The sequence below is a fragment of the Chiloscyllium plagiosum genome, unplaced genomic scaffold, assembly GCF_037043375.1.
Source record: "Chiloscyllium plagiosum isolate Xiang-an unplaced genomic scaffold, Cpla_swu_hap1 HiC_scaffold_30, whole genome shotgun sequence".
In the NCBI taxonomy this organism is placed as follows: Eukaryota; Metazoa; Chordata; class Chondrichthyes; order Orectolobiformes; family Hemiscylliidae; genus Chiloscyllium; species Chiloscyllium plagiosum.
Window position 1 is genome coordinate 55,530,565 of NW_028270168.1, and position 20,702 is coordinate 55,551,266.

At 42.5% G+C, this 20,702-nt stretch overlaps 1 protein-coding gene across 1 annotated transcript; it reads left to right on the plus strand.

Moving 5' to 3' along the window:
• Positions 1-294: 294 nt before the first annotated feature.
• LOC148142200 (granulocyte colony-stimulating factor receptor-like) lies at positions 295-19,492 on the plus strand. The gene is made up of 2 exons (XM_087976982.1): positions 295-402; positions 15,395-19,492. Exons 1-2 carry the CDS (start codon positions 295-297, stop codon positions 15,893-15,895), a joined length of 609 nt encoding a protein of 202 aa, XP_087833108.1. The 3' UTR covers positions 15,896-19,492.
• The last annotated feature ends 1,210 nt before the right edge of the window (positions 19,493-20,702 follow it).

Sequence of the window (20,702 nt, forward strand, 5' to 3'; positions counted from 1 at the left end):
TTTGAAGGAATGGTACCAAGGAATGATATGAGCTATGTGGTAGTTTATTCAATAAACTCTATCACAGGGAAAAGAAAGTCTAAGTCATCTCCAGACTCAGATCCAAGTTAACGTTTCCTGGTTCTTAATGCTGGAATCTTATGGCAATTTTTATTTCTGAAGGTGTCATCATGTGACCTATCATTTTGAATGACCCTAACTTCAAAATTTATTTCAATCTATACTACAGTATTCAAACAGGAAATGTAATTTAATTTTATAACTGTGTAGTAGTTGCTGGATTGAAAGATTTACATGAATGTATTTGATATTAATCATAGGTTAACTGGACAACAATGGCCCAAGATACCAAACCCTGCAAACAGCACCCTTGCTAACTGGACCCCAGGGAGGAAAGCCCAGGTAAATACATTCATGCCACAGTATCTAATATCATGCAGTGACTGAAATTCTGAAGATAATTGTCCAGCTCCCTCCTGACAACCCCATCCTTTCCATTACTCCTCTTTATCTGAATTACTTCCCACCACCTCCTCTCTTGGCAATTAAAAGATGGGAAAATTGAAAATGTTCATGAGGTAAGTACACTAGTATGTAAATTAATTTAAAAATATTATTCGCATAGAACAGTTTCAGGTGAGTGCAAGTTTCAGCAAAGTACAAGGGAATTTCAGTGATTGTGGAAATTCAGTGAGGTCATTGTAAAAGAATTTGTTTGATATATAACAAATACTTTTAAATAATTAAATTGGAGCTGTGGGGTAAGTTACATTAATGCAGTAAAACTTCAACATAACTGTAATAAATGAAAGATTATTACAGTACCTACATTGAAATGGAAAATAAAAACATTCTTCTAAACTCCAAAACTTCATTAGTAAAATAACATACAATGGAAATGACAGACCAGATGATTTGTTGCCGTTATATGATGGGCATATTCATAATGACCACATTTTCAATGAATGTCTGTATTTTGACAAGCTTCACCTCACTTCTAATGAGCTGTAGTCTGTGCTTTGGATGCTGCAGTGCACCAGAGAGGAGGAAGACTACTATTTGTTCCAAGAGGTATGAAGGGGGTCAGAAAATTAAACAAATTTGATACTTATTGGAATTTAGAAGAATAGGAGGTGATGTTATTGAAACATGAAAGATTCTGAGAGAATTTGACATGGTACATAGCCATTTAAAATTCAGGTGGAGAGAAGGTTAAAGTAGCGGGTATAACTGGGGTGAATGACTTTGACGAGCAGGTAGTCACCCAACACTTGTCGCTTACTGGTCTTGTACTAGTTATCCATTAAAACCTGCTAGACCACCAACTTAGCATGGACCACCCCCATAGAAGCACAGTGGGATAATTTAATTGGAAGTTTATTGTCATGTGTATTCAATATAAAATACAGTGAAAAGGTTCGTACCGTTGCGATGAACTGGTGCCATAAGATACTTAAGTGGACATTCAACAGGCCTATAGACTGGGATGGTGTCTCCACTGCCCCCTGCAAAATAGAAAATAGTCAGAGTGGGCACAGTGGCATAGTGGTTAGCACTGCTGCCTCACAGCGCCAGAGACCCGGGTTCAATTCCCGCCTCAGGCGACTGACTGTGTGGAGTTTGCACGTTCTCCCCGTGTCTGCGTGGGTTTCCTCCGGGTGCTCCAGTTTCCTCCCACAGTCCAAAGATGTGCAGGGTCAGGTGAATTGGCCATACTAAATTGCCCGTAGTGTTAGGTAAAGGGTAAATGTGGGGGTATGGGTGGGTTTCGCATCGGCGGGTCGGTGTGGACTTGTTGGGCCGAAGGGCCTGTTTCCACACTGTAATGTAATCTAATCTAATCTAAAAAAAAAATGGGCAGTAGAATACTCTGGTATTGTTGGATAACAGTATAACATTTTGAAAGGGTTAATACTGAGGAGTGCCTTACATACCACTGACTATACTGATGTCATACAGACATAGTGAGAGGAAAGCTTAAGATCTCAAAGGAGTATGACCAACTATTCAGCTCCTCGCCGCACTCTGAGACAGCAAAATAATAATCTTCAGTGTCTCATGCGAATAGAGAAAAAGCTGGATAAGATAGATGATTGCATGGCTGGAAAGATAGTGCATGAGGGAAGGCCTTAGATTCCTGGGATGCAGAGGCTGATTCTGGGAAGAATGACATCTTTACAAGCTGATGGGTTGCACCTGAAGAAAGCTGAGCGTGAGGTCCTAATGAGATCTTTGCTATTGCCATGGCCAGGGTTTTAAATGAAATTGTCAGAGCTTGCAAAATACTTAGGGATACAGTTGTCACTAGTTTAGGAATGATAAGTTGACAAGTGATGTTGGACTAAGGGAGAAAGAAAGAGAATCAAAAGCAGAGTTAATGTTCATATCTGTTAATGCATGAAGTATAGTAACTACGTTTTTTGGAGGGGGGGGTGGGAACATTTACAGATGCAAATTGTAATGTGCAATTATGATGTTGTGGCACTGATGTAGATCTGCTTCAAGGAAGAACAGGATTGCATGTAAATATTCCTGGGAATCAATTGTTCAGGAAAGATAGAAAAGGAGATAAAGGAAAAGTAGCAGAATTGGTTAAGGAGATGTGCAGTGCTGGAGAACAAGGATGTCTCAAGGACAGTGTCAATTTGGGTAGAGTTACAGAATAGAAAGAGTGCAATTTTTATCTACCTTTAATAAATTGTTGTCACTTAAAAGTGACAAGGTAGCACGACTGGATAAGATGCATCAAAGGATTTTGAAGGAAATGAGGGGGTGCTGGCCACTATCTTTCAGTCCTCCCTGCATTTTGGGAGGTGCTGGAAGACTGCATATTGCAAACTTTAGATCCCCTCTCATCTCATTGAAATTAGCCCTCTTCTAGTTTAGAAATTTTACTTCAAACAAAGAACATTTGTAGCCCAGGAACAGGCCCTTCAGCCCTCCAAGTCTGAGCCAATCCAAATGTACTGTTTAAATCTGTCGGTCAGTTCCTAAGCATCTGTATCCCTCTACTCCCCACCTACTCATGCATTTATCCAGACAAATCTTAAATGAATCTACCGTGCTTGCCTCTACCACCTCTGCTGGCAACACGTTCCAAATGCCCACCAGCCTCTGTGTGAAGTACTTGCTGTGTGTATCCCCCTTAATCTTTCCACTTCTCACCTTGAAAGCGTGACCTCTCATTATTGAATCCTTCACCCTGGGAAAAAAGCTTGTCTTTATCCATTCTGCCTATACCCTTCATGATTTTATAAGCCTCAATCAGATCCCCCCTCAATCTCCTTTTTTCTAATGAAAATAAACCTAATCTACTCAACCTTTCTTCATAGCTAGCACATTCCATGCCAGGCAAACCTTCTCTGCACCCTCTCCAAAGTGTCCACATCCTTCTGGTAATGTGGCGACCAGAACTGTACACAGAGTTCTAAATGCGGCCGAACCAATGTCTTGTATAATTTTAACATGACTTGCCCGCTCTTATACTCAATACCCCGTCCAATGAAGGCAAGCATACTATATGTCTTCTTGACCACTCTATCCACCTATGCAGCAACCTTCAGGGTACACTGGACCTGCACTCCCAGATCTTTCTGCCCATCAACTTTGCCCAAGGCTCTTCCGTTCATCGTATAATTCGCTCTAGAATTAGACTTGCCTAAATGCATCACCTCACATTTGTCTGGATTGAAAATGATCTGCCACGTTTACGCCCAACTGTCCAGTCTATATATATCCTCCTGTATTCTCTGACAGTCCCTTATGCTTTCTGCTACTCCACCAATCTTTGTGTCATCAGTAAACTTGCTGATCATACCAACAGTGCCCTCTTCCAGATTATTTATGTATATCACAAACAACAGTGGCCCCAACACTGACCCCTGTGGAACACCACTGGTCACTTTCTCCATTTCGAGAAACTCCCTACAACTACTACTCTCTGTCTCCTGTTGCTCAACCAGTTCTTTATCCACCTAGCTAGAACACCCTGCACACCAAATGACTTCACTTTCTCCATGAGTCTACCATGGAGAACCTTATCAAATGCCTTACTAAAGTCCATGTATATGACATCAACAGCCCTTCCTTCATCTATCAACTTGGTCACTTCCTCAAAGAACTCTATTAAGTTGGTAAGGCACAATTTCCCCCGCACAAAACCATGTTGCCAATCTCTGATAAGTCCATTGTTTTCCAAATATAAATAGATCCTATCCCTCAGTCCCTTCTCCAGCAACTTTCCTACCACTGACGTCAGGCTCATTGGTCTGTAGTAACCCGGAATATCCCTACTACCCTTCTTGTACAGGGGGACAACATGAGCAACCCTCCAGTCCTCCGGAAACTTACCTGTGTTTAAGGATGCCACAAAGATATTTGTCAGGGCACCAGCTATTTCAGCAACCTGGGATAGATCCCATCTGGTCCTGGGGATTTGTCCACCTTAATAACCTCTAGCCTACCCAACACATCTTCCCTACTTATGTCAACGTGATCCAGACTAATCAACTTTCTATCTCTAATCTCAACATTCATCATATTCCTCTCCTCAGTGAACACTGATGCTAGGTAATCATTCAGAATCTCACCCAGGTTATTCATTACTCTTCTCCATTGCAAATATAATCATCGTGGTAAGATGATTGCCATTACCCAAGTGATTTTCCACACTTAGTTCATTTGGTCCTCCTCATTCCCCAGCACCTGAATCCAAAAAGAAATTAAATAAATTCTTGAGGGTAATTAATTTTCTGCAGAATGGGAGAATGGGGGCTGAATGGATTGTCCTGCAGAGATTCAGCATGAACTCTGAAAATCTTAGACTCAATGTTTATGTGACTATGACAAGTTGGATTTTTGAATGTTTTTTCATTGGAGCATGGTTTGTTTTGCTACTAGGGCTTGGAGTACTTGGGCTTGAATTTTCGCTTTGGGATGGAGGCAAGGAAAGTTCTCTCCTCTGAATCAGCCATTTTTAAAAATCAAGTTCAATGTTGGATTTTCAGTCTAATTATGGGGGAAATTGGGTTGGATTAGAAATCAAAGGTAAATTTGAACAACTAAGGAGGATGCTGGGCATGGATTAAAAATAAAGAAAGTGCTGGAGAAACTCAGTAGGTCCATCTTTTAAATCTGATATAGTTCCAAATGATAGAATTGTGGTTAGATATTGAACTCAGAGTATTAACTCTGTTTCTCTCACCACAGATACTGCTGGATCTGTTGAGTTTCTCCAGCTATTCTGTTATATTTCAGATCTTTCACATCTGCAGTATTTATTTGTGTTTTCTTGCTAGGTATAGAGGTTGCCTTATGATATGTGGCTAAAATTTGAAGATAATGAATTAAAATACACACATTACCTCATACACTTCACTCACCCCCATTGCCCTTCATTACCCCATGCCAATCTAATGGCAACTGATGAGCCCTCCCAACCCTTTGGCTTTCCATCTACCTTGCCAACTCATCTGCTATCCTGAATGGGAAGATTACAGAACCCATACCAAGATATGATAAATTATTAAATACATTTCTAGATGTCATTTGCAGACATCTTTGTAAAAACATTCTCTTTCAAAAAAGCCTATTTGCAAACCCATCAGTAAATAAAACCTTTTAACAACATAAGGTTGTTACGTTGCAACCTTGAATGCATTCAAGTGTACAATTCCTTAAAATAGCAAATATTGAAATTCATAACAGTCTATAACTGCTTGTAGTTGTTAATCAAATTGGAATGACAGACTCTGTTGTGTGGTAAGGCATGGTTGTAAAAAACATCAGTGTTAAACCAGTAATTGTAAATGTCAACAACGTGAAATAGCAGAATTTTTAAACACAAGATATTTCTTTTTAAAGAAGCAGGACTTTTTTAAATGAGTAGGACTTTTAAATGCTTAACAGCTCCTTTTGACATGTGATTTTGATACATCCTCTGAACACATATGACAGGTCCTTTTGATAGGCCCCTAAGGTCCTATTGTCAGTTTTGACATGATTTTTGTCATGTTTGTTGACATGTGCATGACATTAATAGCCACATATACTGTTTGCATACATTTCTGTCTACTTTTAACAATTTTAGCACCAACGTTTCCTCCCTCATACACATCCGAAGAACATTTTGCCACTCCAAAGAGATACCCTAGCTATAGAAATGAACCAACAAAGATCAAGCATTGTATTATCAGGCTTCACTCTATGGAAACCAAAGTTCCACCTCAGTAAAGTTCCACCCTGTGAAATTGGGAATTACCCTGTTGGGGCAGGAAGATTTTGGAAGCTTCTGTACTTTTCACTAAGATGGAGAAAGTCAGAGCAAAAATCTAAGCCTTTGAGTTCAGTAAAAAGTGATTCAGGAGCAAGCTGACTTTAGAATCTGTTTTTGTCTCTTTTTTCTTGCTTTTCATTGCTAAGTTAAACTTAAATGTCATACCATGATTATAGAAGTTGACAAGCAGAATATTAGAAAAACAAAATCAGTCCTGAGAAAAGTAAGGTAATGCATTTGGAAAGAAGAAAGAACTCAAGGAAATGTACAGTTACGGGATAGTTATTTTTATTTCACCGTGACATAAAATGTAAGAGCAGAGTTGTTACACTACAACTGTACAAGTCTCTTGATTGGACAGAATTGCAGTACTACATATACTTCTGGGGGCAGGAAGGCTGCTGCCCTCAGAATGTCCTTAATTGACATTAGAGCCAGAAACTCTCGTCACATGTACGTGTATGCCAACAGAACAATTGACCACATGGAGAAAGTTAGATTAGACTGGTACTTTTTTTTACACTGGACACATGGATCCATGGCCTGCATGTTTTCTGTAAACCTTTGATGTTTTGAAACTTTTATGTATATAATTTCCAGTTTGGATCTTCTTCAAATAAAATATTCTATTATATGACCAAAAACAAAGCCCAGCTGCAGAGTTGTATTGGATTCTGGATTTGGCTGGAAACAGACCTTTCGGTCCAACCAGTCCATGCCGACCATAATCCCAAACTAAACTAGTTCCACTGCCTGTGCTTGGCCAATATCCCTCCAAACAATTCTTCTTCATGTATTTATCTAAATGTTGTTTAAACATTGTAATTGTACCTGCACTCACCATTTCCTCTGGACGTTCATTCTACCTATGAACCATTCTGTGTAAACAAAATGCCTGTCGTAACTTTTTAAAATCTTTCTCTTCTCACCTTAAATATGCTTCCTAGCCTTGAAATCCCCCAACCTTGGGAAAAGGTACCATCTTATCTATATCCCTCATGATTTTATAAACCTCCATAAGGTCATCACTCAATCTCCTATGCTCCAGTGAAAAAAAGTCCCAGTCTATCCAGCCTCTCTTTATAACTCAAAACCTCCATTCCTGGCAAGTTTGTGATAAATCTCATCTGAACCCTCTCCAGCTTAATAATTTCCTTTGTGTAACAGGGTGATCAGAACTTGACACAGTACTCTAAAAGAGGCCTCACCAACATCCTGCACAACCTTAACATAATGTCCCAACTCCCATACTCAAAGGTCTCTATACATGATGGAAATGTGTTGCTGGAAAAGCGCAGCAGGTCAGGCAGCATCTAGGGAACAGGAGAATCGACGTTTCGGGCATTAGCCCTTCTTCAGGCCTGAAGAAGGGCTAATGCCCGAAACGTCGATTCTCCTGTTCCCTAGATGCTGCCTGACCTGCTGCGCTTTTCCAGCAACACATTTCCATCTCTGATCTCCAGCATCTGCAGACCTCACTTTCTTCTCTATACATGATGCAAACTTCAATCAATTATGTACCGAACCCCTACTTCTCTTTGTTCTACAACACAGCTCAAGACTCAACTCCTATTGTTTGTTTTACCAAAATGCAATACATCACATTTAGTCAAAGTAAACTCCATCTGTCACTCTTCAGCCCATTGACTGAATTGATCAAGGCCTTAGCGAGTTTTGAGAAGATTTGTAACTCAGGTTGAGGTTCTGGATGTAAGTTTGCTCACTGAGCTGGATGGTTCGTTTTCAGATGTTTCATCACAATTTCAGGAATAAAAGAATGACTAGGGTAAGAATAGGTCCAGTCAAGGATGGTAGTGGGAAGTTGCGTGTGGAGGCTGAAGAGATTGGGGAGACACTGAATGAGTACTTTTCGTCAGTATTCAATCAGGAACAGGACATTGTTGTCAATGTGAATACTGAGTCACAATTAAGTAGAATGGATGGCTTTGAGGTATGTAGAGAAGAGGTGTTGGAAATTCTGGAAAGGGTGAAAATAGATAAGTCCCCTGGGCCTGATGGCATTTATCTGAGGATTCTCTGGGAATCAAGGGAGGAGATTGCAGAGCCATTGGCCTTGATTTTTATGTCCTCGTTGTCTACAGGAGTAGTGTCAGAAGATTGGAGGCTAGCAAATGTGGTTCCCTTGTTCAAAAAGGGGAGTAGGGATAACCCTAGTAACTATAGGCCGGTGAGTCTCACTTCTGTTGTGGGCAAAATCTTAGAGAGAATTGTAAGGGATAGGATTTATGAACATCTGGATAGGAATAATGTGATCAAGGATAGTCAGCATGGTTTTGTGAAGGGCAGGTCGTGCCTCACAAACCTTATTGAATTCTTTGAGAAGGTGACTAAGGACGTGGACGAGGGGAAAGCGGTAGATGTGGTGTATATGGATTTTAGTAAGGCATTTGATAAGGTTCCCCATGGTAGACTACTGCAAAAAATACGGAGGTGTGGCATTGAGGGTGAGTTGGAGGTTTGGATTAGGAGTTGGCTGGCTGGAAGAAGACAGAGGGTAGTAGTTGATGGCAAAGGTTCATCTTGGAGTGCTGTCACTAGCGGTGTTCCACAAGGATCTGTTTTGGGACCATTGCTGTTTGTCATTTTTATAAATGACCTGGAGGAGGGGTTAGAAGGTTGGGTGAGCAAGTTTGCGGATGATACGAAAGTCGGAGGAGTTGTAGACAGTGAGGAAGGACGTGGCAGGTTACAGCGGGATATAGATAAGCTGCAGAACTGGGCAGAAAGGTGGCAAATGGAGTTCAATGTAGCTAAGTGTGAGGTGATTCACTTTGGTAAGAGTAACAAAAAAATGGGGTACTGGGCTAATGGACGGATACTTGGTAGTGTGGATGAGCAGAGGGATCTTGGTGTCCATGTACACAGATCTTTGAAAGTTGCCACCCAGGTAAATAGTGTGGTGAAGAAAGCATATGGCGTACTGGCTTTTATTGGTAGAGGAATTGAGTTCCGGAGTACTGAGGTCATGCTGCAGTTGTATAAGACTCTGGTGTGGCCGCATCTGGAGTATTGTGTGCAGTTTTGGTCGCCATACTATAGGAAGGATGTGGAGGCACTGGAACAGGTACAGAGGAGGTTTGCCAGGATGTTGCCTGGTATGGTAGAAAGATCGTATGAGGAAAGGCTGAGGCACTTGGGGTTGTTTTCATTGGAGAAAAGAAGGTTTAGGGGTGACTTGATAGAGGTGTACAAGTTGATTAGGGGTTTAGATAGGGTCGACAGTGAGAATCTTTTTCCACGTATGGAGTCAGCTATTACAAGGGGGCATAGCTTTAAATTAAGGGGTGGTAGGTATAGGACAGATGTTAGGGGTAGATTCTTTACTCAGCGAGTCGTGAGTTCATGGAATGCCCTGCCAGTAGCAGTGGTGGACTCTCCCTCATTATGGGCATTTAAGCGGGCATTGGATAGGCATATGGAGGATAGTGGGCTAGTGTAGGTTAGGTGGGCTTGGATCGGCGCAACATCGAGGGCCAAAGGGGCTGTACTGCGCAGTATTCTTCTATGTTCTATGTTCTATGTTCTATGTTCGAATACTCGGTAACATCATCAATAAGCTTCCGGTGAAGCACTGGTGTAATGACCCACTTTCAATTTATGTGTTTGGGTTACCTTGGTTTGGTGATGACATCACTGGCACAAATAAACCTAAACACATAAATAGAATGTGGGTCACAATACCAATGCTTCACCGGAGCCTCACTGATGATGTTACTTAGTATGGTGACGAAACATCTGAAACTGAACTTTCCAGCTCAGCGAGCAAACTTAAACCCTGATCAAGGCCTCTTTGCAATGTTACCTAACCTCCTTCACTATCCACTGTATCACCAATTTTGGTGTCACCTGCAAACTAACTAATCATGTGGCACTGTGGTTAGCACTGCTTTCTTACAATGCCAGGGAATTGGGTTTGATTCCACACTGTCTGTGTGGAGTTTGCACATGTTCTCTGTGTCTGTATACGTTTCCCCTGGGTGCTTTGATTTTCTCCCACAGTCCAAAGATGTGTAGGTTTGGTGTATTGGCTATGGTAAATTGCCCACAGTACCTGAGGTTGTGCAGGCTAGGTTGGTCAGCTGTGGGAATTACAGTGGTGGTGGTGGGGGGGTGGAGAGTCTGGTTGGGATGCTCTTCAGAGGGTTGATGGGCTGAATGGCCTGCTTCAACACCATAGGGATTCTATGATGCCTTCTGTATTCTCAGTTCTGATCTATTGTTGAGCATTATGTTGCTTCAGTGCTGCTAGCTCCAGTTCTCCTTAATCTTGTCCTGATGTTTTGTGAATGCTGGTTACCTTTATGTAATAGAACACCAAGGAGGGCAGCTGGAGTTGTCGAATGGACTGTTTCTTAAGGAAAGGGAAAGGAGTCCACTCAGAAAAAGGACCAGACAAGTAAATTTTCCTCAAGTAGATGCAATTTCATGTAAATATTGTGCCTTCCTTATTCAACCATAATTTTCTTAATAATTATGATGCCCTGATACCAGTGAAATAGTGAATCCATTCTTTATGGTCTTTAGGCAACCTGTGTGTTCAAATCTCTTGTTACAGTCATGGCATTAGGTTGTTATTGTCAGCATAACTCATCACATTAAGTCTAGTTACATTTGGAACCGTATCTTAACAAGATAGACAGGGTAGATGCAGGTAGGATGTTTCCCCTGATTGAGGAGTCCAGAACTTGGGGATATAATTTAAAAATATAGGGGGGATTCGCTTAGGTCTGGCATGTAGTGTTAATTTTACTCAATTGCTTGTGAACCTTTGGAAATTTCTGAACTTCCGCAGCCCTCAGTGGGAGATAATTTCACACATTAAAGGTTATAGTCTGGTTAATAATGGGTCTTGATTTCTAGTTTAGTTTGGACTCTCAGATGTTTCTTATTTCTGATGCACTCAAATGATAGTTTTTCTTTTAGGGTTAATGTCTAGCTTCTTCATTTCTTTCCCAATATCAGAATGAATGTCCAACTTTCTTTGGTTTCAATACCAGATTCTGATCATTGTTCATGACTAGGTTTCAGTTATCTGTTATTGTTTTGAGATAGGCTATGGTTTAAGTAAGGATGCTCAGTTTAGATTCAAGCTGAAAATACCGCTTGTTAGTATTAGAGTTCCATCTCAATACAAGTGAGAGATTTCTTGTTACACCGTTTATACACGCCTTTCTGTCAGGTTTTTTGGTGTTCTCCATGTCCAAAGATGTGCAAATTAAATGGATTGGCTATTCTAAATTGCCCTGTAGTGTCCAGGGGTGAACAGGTTATGTGGGTTAGCCATGGTGTGTACAGAGTTACCGGTATATGCTGTGAAGCATGTCTGGTCGGGATGCTCCTCAGAGGGTTAGTACATACCTGATGTGCCGAATGGCACCTTTCTGCAATGTAGGGATTCTATGATTTTGTAATTTTATGAGCTTTAGGAATAGACGGGAGTGGATTTAATTTTGAAAAGTCTTTCAAAGCTGATCAGGAGAAAGCGAGGTCTGCAGATGCTGGAGATCAAAGTTGAAACTTTATTGCTGGAACAGCACAGCAGGTCAGGCAGCATCCAGGGAACAGGAGATTCGACGTTTCGGGCACAGGCCCTTCTTCATTCCTGAAGAAGGGCCTGTGCCCGAAACGTCGAATCTCCTGTTCCCTGGATGCTGCCTGACCTGCTGTGCTGTTCCAGCAATAAAGTTTCAACTTTCAAAGCTGATCCACAACCAACGGATGAGATCTAAGCTCAGCAGACCTACCACAAGTAGTCTGAATGGTGATGGACAATTAAACAACTTGTTGGAGGTGGGGGTTCCACAAATATCCTCATCCTCAATTGGGGTGCGAATGGTGGTGTTGCACAGCATTTGAGTACAAAAGATTAGGCTGAAATATTTGCAACATTCTTCAGCCATAAATGCCGAGTGGGTGATCCATTTCGGTCTCCTGTAGAGATCCCCAGCATCACAGATGCCAGTCTTCAGCCAATTCGATTCATTCCATGTGATATCAAGAAATGCTGGAGGCTTTGTATCCTGCAAAGCCCTGACAACGTTCTGGCAATTGATCTGAAGACCTGAGCTCCAGAACTTGCCACGTCTCTCGCCAAGCTGATCCAGTACTGCGAGTGGAAAATGAGGACTGCAGTTGCTGGAGATCAGAGTCGAGAGTGTGGTGCTGGAAAAGCACAGCAGTTCTGGCAGAATCTGAGAAGCAAGAGAATCGATGTTTTGGGCAAGAGCCCTTCATCAGCAATGAGGCTGTGAGTCGAGGGGGTGAAGAGATAAATAGGAGGGGTGGGAGTGGGGTAGGATGAAGGTAGCTGAGAGCACGATAGGTAGATGAAGGTAGGTGTATGATGATGGGTCGAAAAGGAGGGTGGAATGGAGAGGTGGGAAGGAAAATAGACAGGTAGGACAGATTATGAGGGTGGCGCTGAGTTGGAAGTTTGGAACTGGGATAAGGTGGGGGTGAGGGGAAATGAGGAAACTAGTGAAATTCTTATTGATGCCATGGGATTGGAGGGTCCCAAGGCAGAAGATAAGGCATCCGTCCTCCAGGTGTTGGGTGTTTAGGGAGTTGCAATGGAAGAGGCCCAGGACCTGCATGTCCTTTGGGGAGTGGGAGGGGGAGTTGAAATGTTTGGCCATGTGGCGGCGTAGTTGGTTGGTGCAGGTGTCTCCGAAGTGCTCTGTGAGTGGGCGTCCAGTCTCCCTAGTGTAGAGGAGACCGCATCAGGAGCAGCAGACACAGAAAATGACATGTGTGGAAGTGCAGATAAAATTCTGATGGATTGGGAGGCTCCTTTGGGGCCTTGGTTGGAGGTGAGTGGGGAGGTATGGATGCAGATTTTGCATTTCCTGGGGTGGCTGGGGAAGGTGCCGGGAGGGGAGAGTTGTTCGGTGGAGGGTGTGGGCCTGACAAGGGAATCACGGAGGGAACAGTCTTTACAGAAAGTGGATGGGGTGGGAAGGGAAATATATATCTGGTGGTGGGGTTCATTTGTAGGTAGCGGAAATGGTAGAGGATGATGCAAAGTATGCAGAGGTCGATGGGGTGGAAGCTGAGGACCAGTGGTGTTCTGTCCTTGTTGCAGTTGGAGGGTCAGGTTCTAGAGCGGAGGTGTGGGGAATGGATGAGATATGCTGGAGAGCATCATCAACCACGTGGGAGAGGAAATTGCGGCCTTTGAAGAAGGAGGCCATCTGGTGTGTTTTTTGGTGGAACTAGTCCTCCTGGGAGCAGATGCGGCGGAAGTGGAGGAATTGGGAATATGGGATAGCATTTTTGCAGGAGGCAGGGTGGGAGGAGGTGTAAACCAGGTAGCTGTGGGAGTCAGTGAGCTTTTAGAAGATGTCAGTGTTGAGTCGGTCACTGTTAATGGAGATGGAGGGGTCCAGGAATGGGAGGGAGGTATCTGACATTGTCCAGGTGAATTTAAGGTCAGGATGGAATGTGTTGGTGAAGTTGATGAACTATTCAACCTTCTCGCAGGAGCACGAGGTGGTGCCAATTCAGTCATCAATGTAATGGAGGAAATGGTGGCAAATGGTGCCAGTGTAACTACGGAAGATGGACTGTTCCACATTTCTGACAAAGACACAGGCATAGCTGGGGCCCATGCAGGTGCCCATGGCTACCCCTTTATTCTGGAGGAAGTGGGAGGATTCAATGGAGAAATTATTGAGGGTGTGGACCAGTTCAGCCAAACGAATGAGAGTGTCAGTGGAAGAGAGAGAAAGAAATGGAGTGCTTGGAGGCCCTGGTCATGGTGGATGAAGATGTCTAGGGACTGGATGTCCATGGTGAAGGTGAGGCATTGGGAGCTGGGGAAACAAAAGTCTTGGAGGAGGTGGAGGGCATGAGTGGTGTCCCGAACATATGTGGGGAGTTCCTGGACTGGGGTGATAGGACAGTGTCAAGATATGTGGAGATGAATTTGGCAGGGCAGGAGCAGACTGCGACAATGGGTCGGATGGGGCAGTCAGGTTTGTGAATCTTCAGTAGGAGGTAGAACCAAGTGGTGTGGGGTTCACGAACTGTGAAGTTGGAAGCTGTGTGCGGGAGATTCCCTGGAGGTGATGAGGTTGTGTATGGTGTGGGAGATAATGGTTTGGTGATGGGGTGAGGTCATGTTCGAGGGGGCAGTAGGAGAAGGTGTGTTTGAGTTGGTGTCTGGCTTCAGTGGTGTAGAAGTCAGTGTGCTAACCTACCTCTGCACCCCCCCGCCCCTTGAACACTGGTTTGATGGTGAAGTTGGGGTTGGAGCAGAAGGAGTGGAGGGCTGCATTTTGTGAGGGTGATAGGTTGGAGTGGGAGAGGGGGATGAACAGGTTGAGACAGTCAATGTCCCGGCAGCAGTTGGAAATAAAGAGATATGGGCAGGCAACAGACCGGCACAGGGAGCCCAGGTGAACAAGATATATTGGAGGCGGGTGAAGGTAGCCTTGGAAGGTGGGCGGGAATCTTGGTGGAAAAAGTAAGCTTGGAAGCGAATGCAGCAATGGAAATGTTCAATGTCGCAATGTGTGTTGAATTTGTTGATCCGTAAGCAGAGGGGGGGATGAAGGTAAGGCCTTTGCTAAGGACTGATCATTCATCCTCAGTGAGGGGGAGGTCTGGGGGGATGGTGAAAACTCGGCAGGGCTGGGAGCTAGGACCTGATATAGGATTTGAGCTTGGAGTGGGCATGGTGGAGAGATCGAGGGTGACATCATTTATGGAAGTGACGCTCACCCAGGGCATTGGGGAAGGGAGTGTAGGGGGGTGGAAATGATGACTGTGGGATGTGCAGGGCAGAAGTGGTGTAATGCGTGTCAGAGGTGATTGTGTCAGCGGTGTTCAGGTGAGTGGCGTCAATGGTGGCGGAAGTGGTTGTGACAGTGGCAGCTACAGGGGCAGAAGTGGTGTAACTTTTGTCATAGGTGATTCTGCCGGCGGTGTTCAGGTGAGTGGCGTCACGGCTACTTGGGTAAGAACAAAATGCCAATACCGTATTTATTATTTGGCTTTATGTTTATGGTAGAATTAGTTACGGATTCATCAGAATTTTGTGTATGTTTCAATTCTATTTATTATTCTATTCCATTAATTTGAGATATTTGTGTTATTCAGGATTGGAATTGTTTGGAAGGAGTTCCTGACCATGTTGTTTCCTCTGTTACGTTACTTCAGAGAGATGCAAGACAAAACACTGCTTTTGGAGCAAAATCAAAACCCTTGCTTGATGATGAAAATGCTCTGAGCATTGATTTGAATATAAAGAGCACCAATGGTGTAGAGACCCCGCACTGTTGCTCAGAGGGGCGTAATTATGTTGTTTACATGCCATACCACAATCTTCCTGAGGAGGTTCAGTATGCAACTGTGATGCACTCGAAAGACCAGCTAGGTCCACCCACACTCTTCTTGAGGTCAAATTCCACTCAACCACTTCTGCATGAATTAACCTCAAGTCCCAAACCGTATGAGAATCCATGGTTTACAATGTCTGATACAAATCACAGTGAATTGTCCCAGGACTTTTCACTGTCAGATATTATGGTTGAAGAGGACGAAATCCGGAAAACGTTCCCACTTTTGTGGGGTCTAGTGTCTGAGCACAAAGCTGATTAAGTGGTGACACAGTTGTGACCTGTTGGTGAATTACAGAAATGGTGATATATTGATGATGCATTGATGCTTCAAAAGGTGCCACAATCATCAGTGCTGAATGGTGACAGCTCTGCTCAGTGTGTAGGTGCGAGCAACACCATTGGCCCAATTCCTCTGCTATTTCTGCATAAACCTGCAAATTTTTTCTTCCCTTCGTGGAATTGTCTACATTCCTTTTGAAACCACTTGTGAATCTGCTTCCCCAACAATCTCAAAGTGCATTCTGGATCTCAACCATTGGCTCCGTAACAATGCTTTTCTCCTGTCACTTTTGGTACTTTTGCCGATCATCTTAAATCAATGTCGTCTGCTTTTTGACCATTCCACCAATGGGAAAAATTTCTTCAAGCCATTCTAGAACATAGAACAGTACAGCACAGTATAGGCCCTTTGGCCCTTGATGTTGTGCCGGTTTTCTATCCTACTCTGAGATCAGACTAACCTACGTGCCTTTCATTGTACTAACTTCCATGTGTCTATCCAAGGGTTGCCTTAAATGTCTGTGATGTATCTGACTCTACCACCACTACCTGGCAGTGCATTCCACGCACCCACCACTGTCTGTGTAAAGAACCTACATCTCCCCTAAAACTTTCTCCATTTACCTTAAAATAATGCCCTCTTGTGATAGACATTTCTGCCCGGAGAAAATGTCTCTGACTGTCCACTCTATCTATGCCTCTCAACATCTTGTACACCTCTATTAAGTCACCTCTCACCCTTCTTCGCTCCAATGAGAAAAGCCCTAGCTCCCTCAACCTTTTTTCATAAGACATGCCCTCCATTTCAGGCAGGAACTCTCTGGTCATTTGAATACCTGTGTCAAATTTCTTTTCAACAACCAATTCCCATAGGATAAAAGTCTCAACTTTGTCAATTTACACATGTAACTGGAACCATTCTCAATTTTGTTTCGGCTCCCTTCTAAAGATTGTTACCTGTAGGTAGACACCAAACTTTAGTTAAAGCTGAGCTAGCATTCACTATAAACTACTTACTTTTGTACTCTACACTTTTTGTAAAGCCCAATTTCCCCTTTTCCCATCAACCATTTTCACAATGAATCCAACTAACATCAATAATTCATACAGATATACCTCCAGATCATTCTGTTCCTGCCCCCTCTGGACAGAGAATTATATCCTTCATTTTTTCACTTTTTCTTATTAATCCAAATAAAACACATCATTTCTCTAAATTAAGCTTCATCAGTCCAGCCATTTATAACTTCCTTATGTCCTCTCACAATTCACAATGCTTCCAATTTTATGCCATCAGGAAATTTTGAAATTGTGGCCTACACACCCAAGTTTGGTCATTAATATAGGTCAAGTGAAATTATAAATCAAGTCGATCAAGAGTAGCTATTCAGCCTATCAAGCCCATCCTGCCATTCTGTATGATCGTGTTTGATCAAACACCCATTTTCTGTTTTCTATGACTCAAACAATTTGTATCCATGCCGTCTCAATTGCTTTTGTACCTTAGCAGCAGCTTAGCAGATAAAGCATTGTTAATGAAAACCTTTTGGAAGTCCAAGTATACTGTATCAACCACATTTACTGTCATCAATTTTAAAATGGAATCGAAAATGCAATCAAAGTTAATTCAACTTTCTACGAACAAATCTGTGCTGCAATCTTGAAACTTGTCTTCCCTTGTCAAAGTGACTGTTAATTTTGTCCCAGAATATTATTTCTCGAGGTGCTAGTCAACTGACTTGGCTAACAATGGGACCAATGCTGCAGTTTCCATTCCTGTTCTAGCTGATGTGAAGTTGACACCTTCCTCACCTCATAGAGTCAGAGTCACAGAGATGTACAGCATGGAAACAAACCCTTTGGTCCAACTAATCCAAGCGGAGCAGATATCCTAAATTAATCTTGTCCCATTTGCCAATTGGCCCATATCCCTCTAAACTCTTCCTATTCATATACCCATGCAAATACATTTTAAATGCTGTAATTGTACCAGCCTCTGCCATTTCCTCTGGCAGTTCATTCCATTCATGCACCACCTTCTGCGCATAAAAGTTGCCCCTTAGGTCCCTTTTAAATCTTTCCCTCTCACCTTAATCTTATTCCAACATATTCAGCCTCTCCATATGGTTCAAACCATCCAACTCTGGCAACATCTTTGTAAATCTTTTCCGAACCCTTTCAACTTTAACAATATCCTTCCTATAGCAAGGAGACCAGAACTGAATGAAAATTCCAAAAGTGGTCTAACCAATGTCCTGTATAGCCTCAACATGACCTCCCAACTCCTATAGTCAATGCACTGACCAATAAAGGCAAGCGTATTAAAACACCCTGTCAACCTGTGATTCTACTTTCCAGGAACTATGAATCTGCACTCCAAGATCCCTTTCTTGGCAACACTCCCCATTACCAGTTCTGAGGGTCACTTGACCAGAAACATTAACTCAGATTTCTCTTCACAGATACTGCTGGATTCGCAGAGCTTTTCCAGCAACTTCTGTTTTTGCTCCCCATTACCTTTCCATTAAATGTATAAGTCCTGCCTTGATTTTCCCTACCAAGATGCAGCACCTCCATTTGCCACTCATTGGCCCATCTGATCAAGGTCCCATCGTACTCTGAGGTAGCCTTCTTGGCTTTCCACTGCACCACCAATTTTGGTGTCACCTGAAAATTTACTAACCACGCACCCTATATTGACATCCAAATCATTTATATAGATGACAAAAACCAGTGGACCCAGCATCGACCTCTGTGGCATACTGTTAGTCACAGGCCTCCAGTCTAAAAAGCATCCCTTTACCATCACTCTCTGTCTTCTACCTTCATGCCAATTTGGTATACATATGGATAGTTCTCCCTGGGTTCCATGTGATCTAACCTTGTTAACCAGTCAACCATGCAAACCTTTGTCGAACGCTGAACTCAATTTCACGTAGACAACGTCCATCGCTCTGTCTTCATCAATCCTCTTTGTCACTTCTTCAAAATAGTCAAGGTAGTGAGACACAATTTCCAATGCACAAAGCCATGTTGGCTATTCCTAATCAGTCCTTGCCTTTCCAAATACATGTAAATCCATCCCTCAGAATCTCCTCCATTAACTTTCCCACCATTAATGTCAGGCTGACTGGTCTATGGTTTCCTGCTTTTTCCTTACCACATGTACAGAATGGGCTGAAGGGATAAATGTTAATGATGATATTTGACAGCTGAATGAGAGAATAGATTGTATTGGATGGGCTGAAATTGTTGATGATACTCAACAAGCTGACTATAATTGAACATTCCTGTATATGCTACAGATAGCACAACCAAACTTGTTTTCAGTACTAACAAGCAGTTTTGTCTTCTGTATCTGTTTTTCCTCTATGCTGGCTGTTTGTTACACTGTATAAGAGAGCGAGAATTTTGTTCCAAATCATTAGACTTCACCTGGATCAGAATCATTTGAGGGGTCCCCGACGTGCAGAAGGGTGTGAGGCTCATTGCTTTCTTTTCCATTTTTTTTATTACCAAATAGATGTCCATAGTTCAGCCTTTTATTATTCCTCAATAAATGTTCATATTAAGCAAATTGCTGTTGTCGAGCCTTCTCTTAACTACCTTTAACTAAATTTGTAAAGAACCATTTGGATAAACCTTGTGATCCAAGACACCATCTTCCTTAAATAACAGCACAACGTTAGCCAACCTGCAGTCTTCTGGCACCTTGTCCATAGCTATTGATGATACAAATATCTCAGCAAGGAGCCCTGCAATCACTTCCCTAGCTTGCCACAAAGTTGTCAGGTACACCTTTATCCAGTCCAGGGGATTTATCCAGGTTAACCGTTTTAAGACGTCCACCCATACACCTCTGTAACATGGACACTTTTCAAGATGTCACTACTTATTTCCCCAAGCGCTCTACCTTCCATATTCTTCTCCACAGTAAACACTGATGCTAAATATTTGTATCTCCCGAATCTCCTGTGGTTCCACACTTCGGCAGCAGTGCTGATCTTTAAGGGACCCTATTCCTTCCCTTACTCTTTTGTTCTTAATGTATTTGTAGAAACCCTTTGGATATTCCTTAACCCTATTTGCCAAAGCTATCTCATGTCACCTTTTGCCCTCCTGATTTTCCTCTTAAGTATACTTCCGCTACCCTTATACACCTCTAAGGATTCACTCAATACCTGCTATCTATACCTGATAAATGCTTCTTTTCTTTCCTTGACCAGAACCTCAATTTCTCTAGTCATCCAAAATTTGCTACCTCTACCCACCTTGCCTTTCACCCTAACAAGGATTTACTGTCCCTGGACTCCTCTTATCTCATTTTTGAAGGCTTCCCACTTTACCACTTGGCCTTCCTCCAATTTATGAACTCTGACTTTTAGATCAGGTCTATTCTTTTCCGTGACTATTTTAAAACTAATAGAAATATGAAGCACTTATCCCAACGTGCTCCCCCACTAACACCTCAGTCACTTGTCCTGCCTTATTTCCTAAGAGTAGGTCACATTTTGTTCCTTCTCTAGAATATGAATTCCACATATGAATAAGAAAACTTAACAAATTCCTCTCTATCTGATCCCTTAACATTGTGGCATTCCCAGTCTATATTTGGAAAGTTAAAACCTCCTACAATTACCACCCAAATATTCTTAGAGATAACTGAGATATCCTTACAAATTTGTTCATCAATTTCCCGCTGATGATGGAGGGGTTTATAGCACAATCCCAATAAGTTGATCATCACTTTCTTATTTGACAGTTCCACCCAAATAACTTCACTGGAC

Bases quoted from the DNA above. Each gene is read 5' to 3' on its own strand.
- LOC148142200 (XM_087976982.1), top strand. From the start codon at position 295: ATGAATGTATTTGATATTAATCATAGGTTAACTGGACAACAATGGCCC. The intron at 403-15,394 runs GTAAATACATTC...TGTGTTATTCAG, and splicing joins CCCCAGGGAGGAAAGCCCAG to GATTGGAATTGTTTGGAAGG.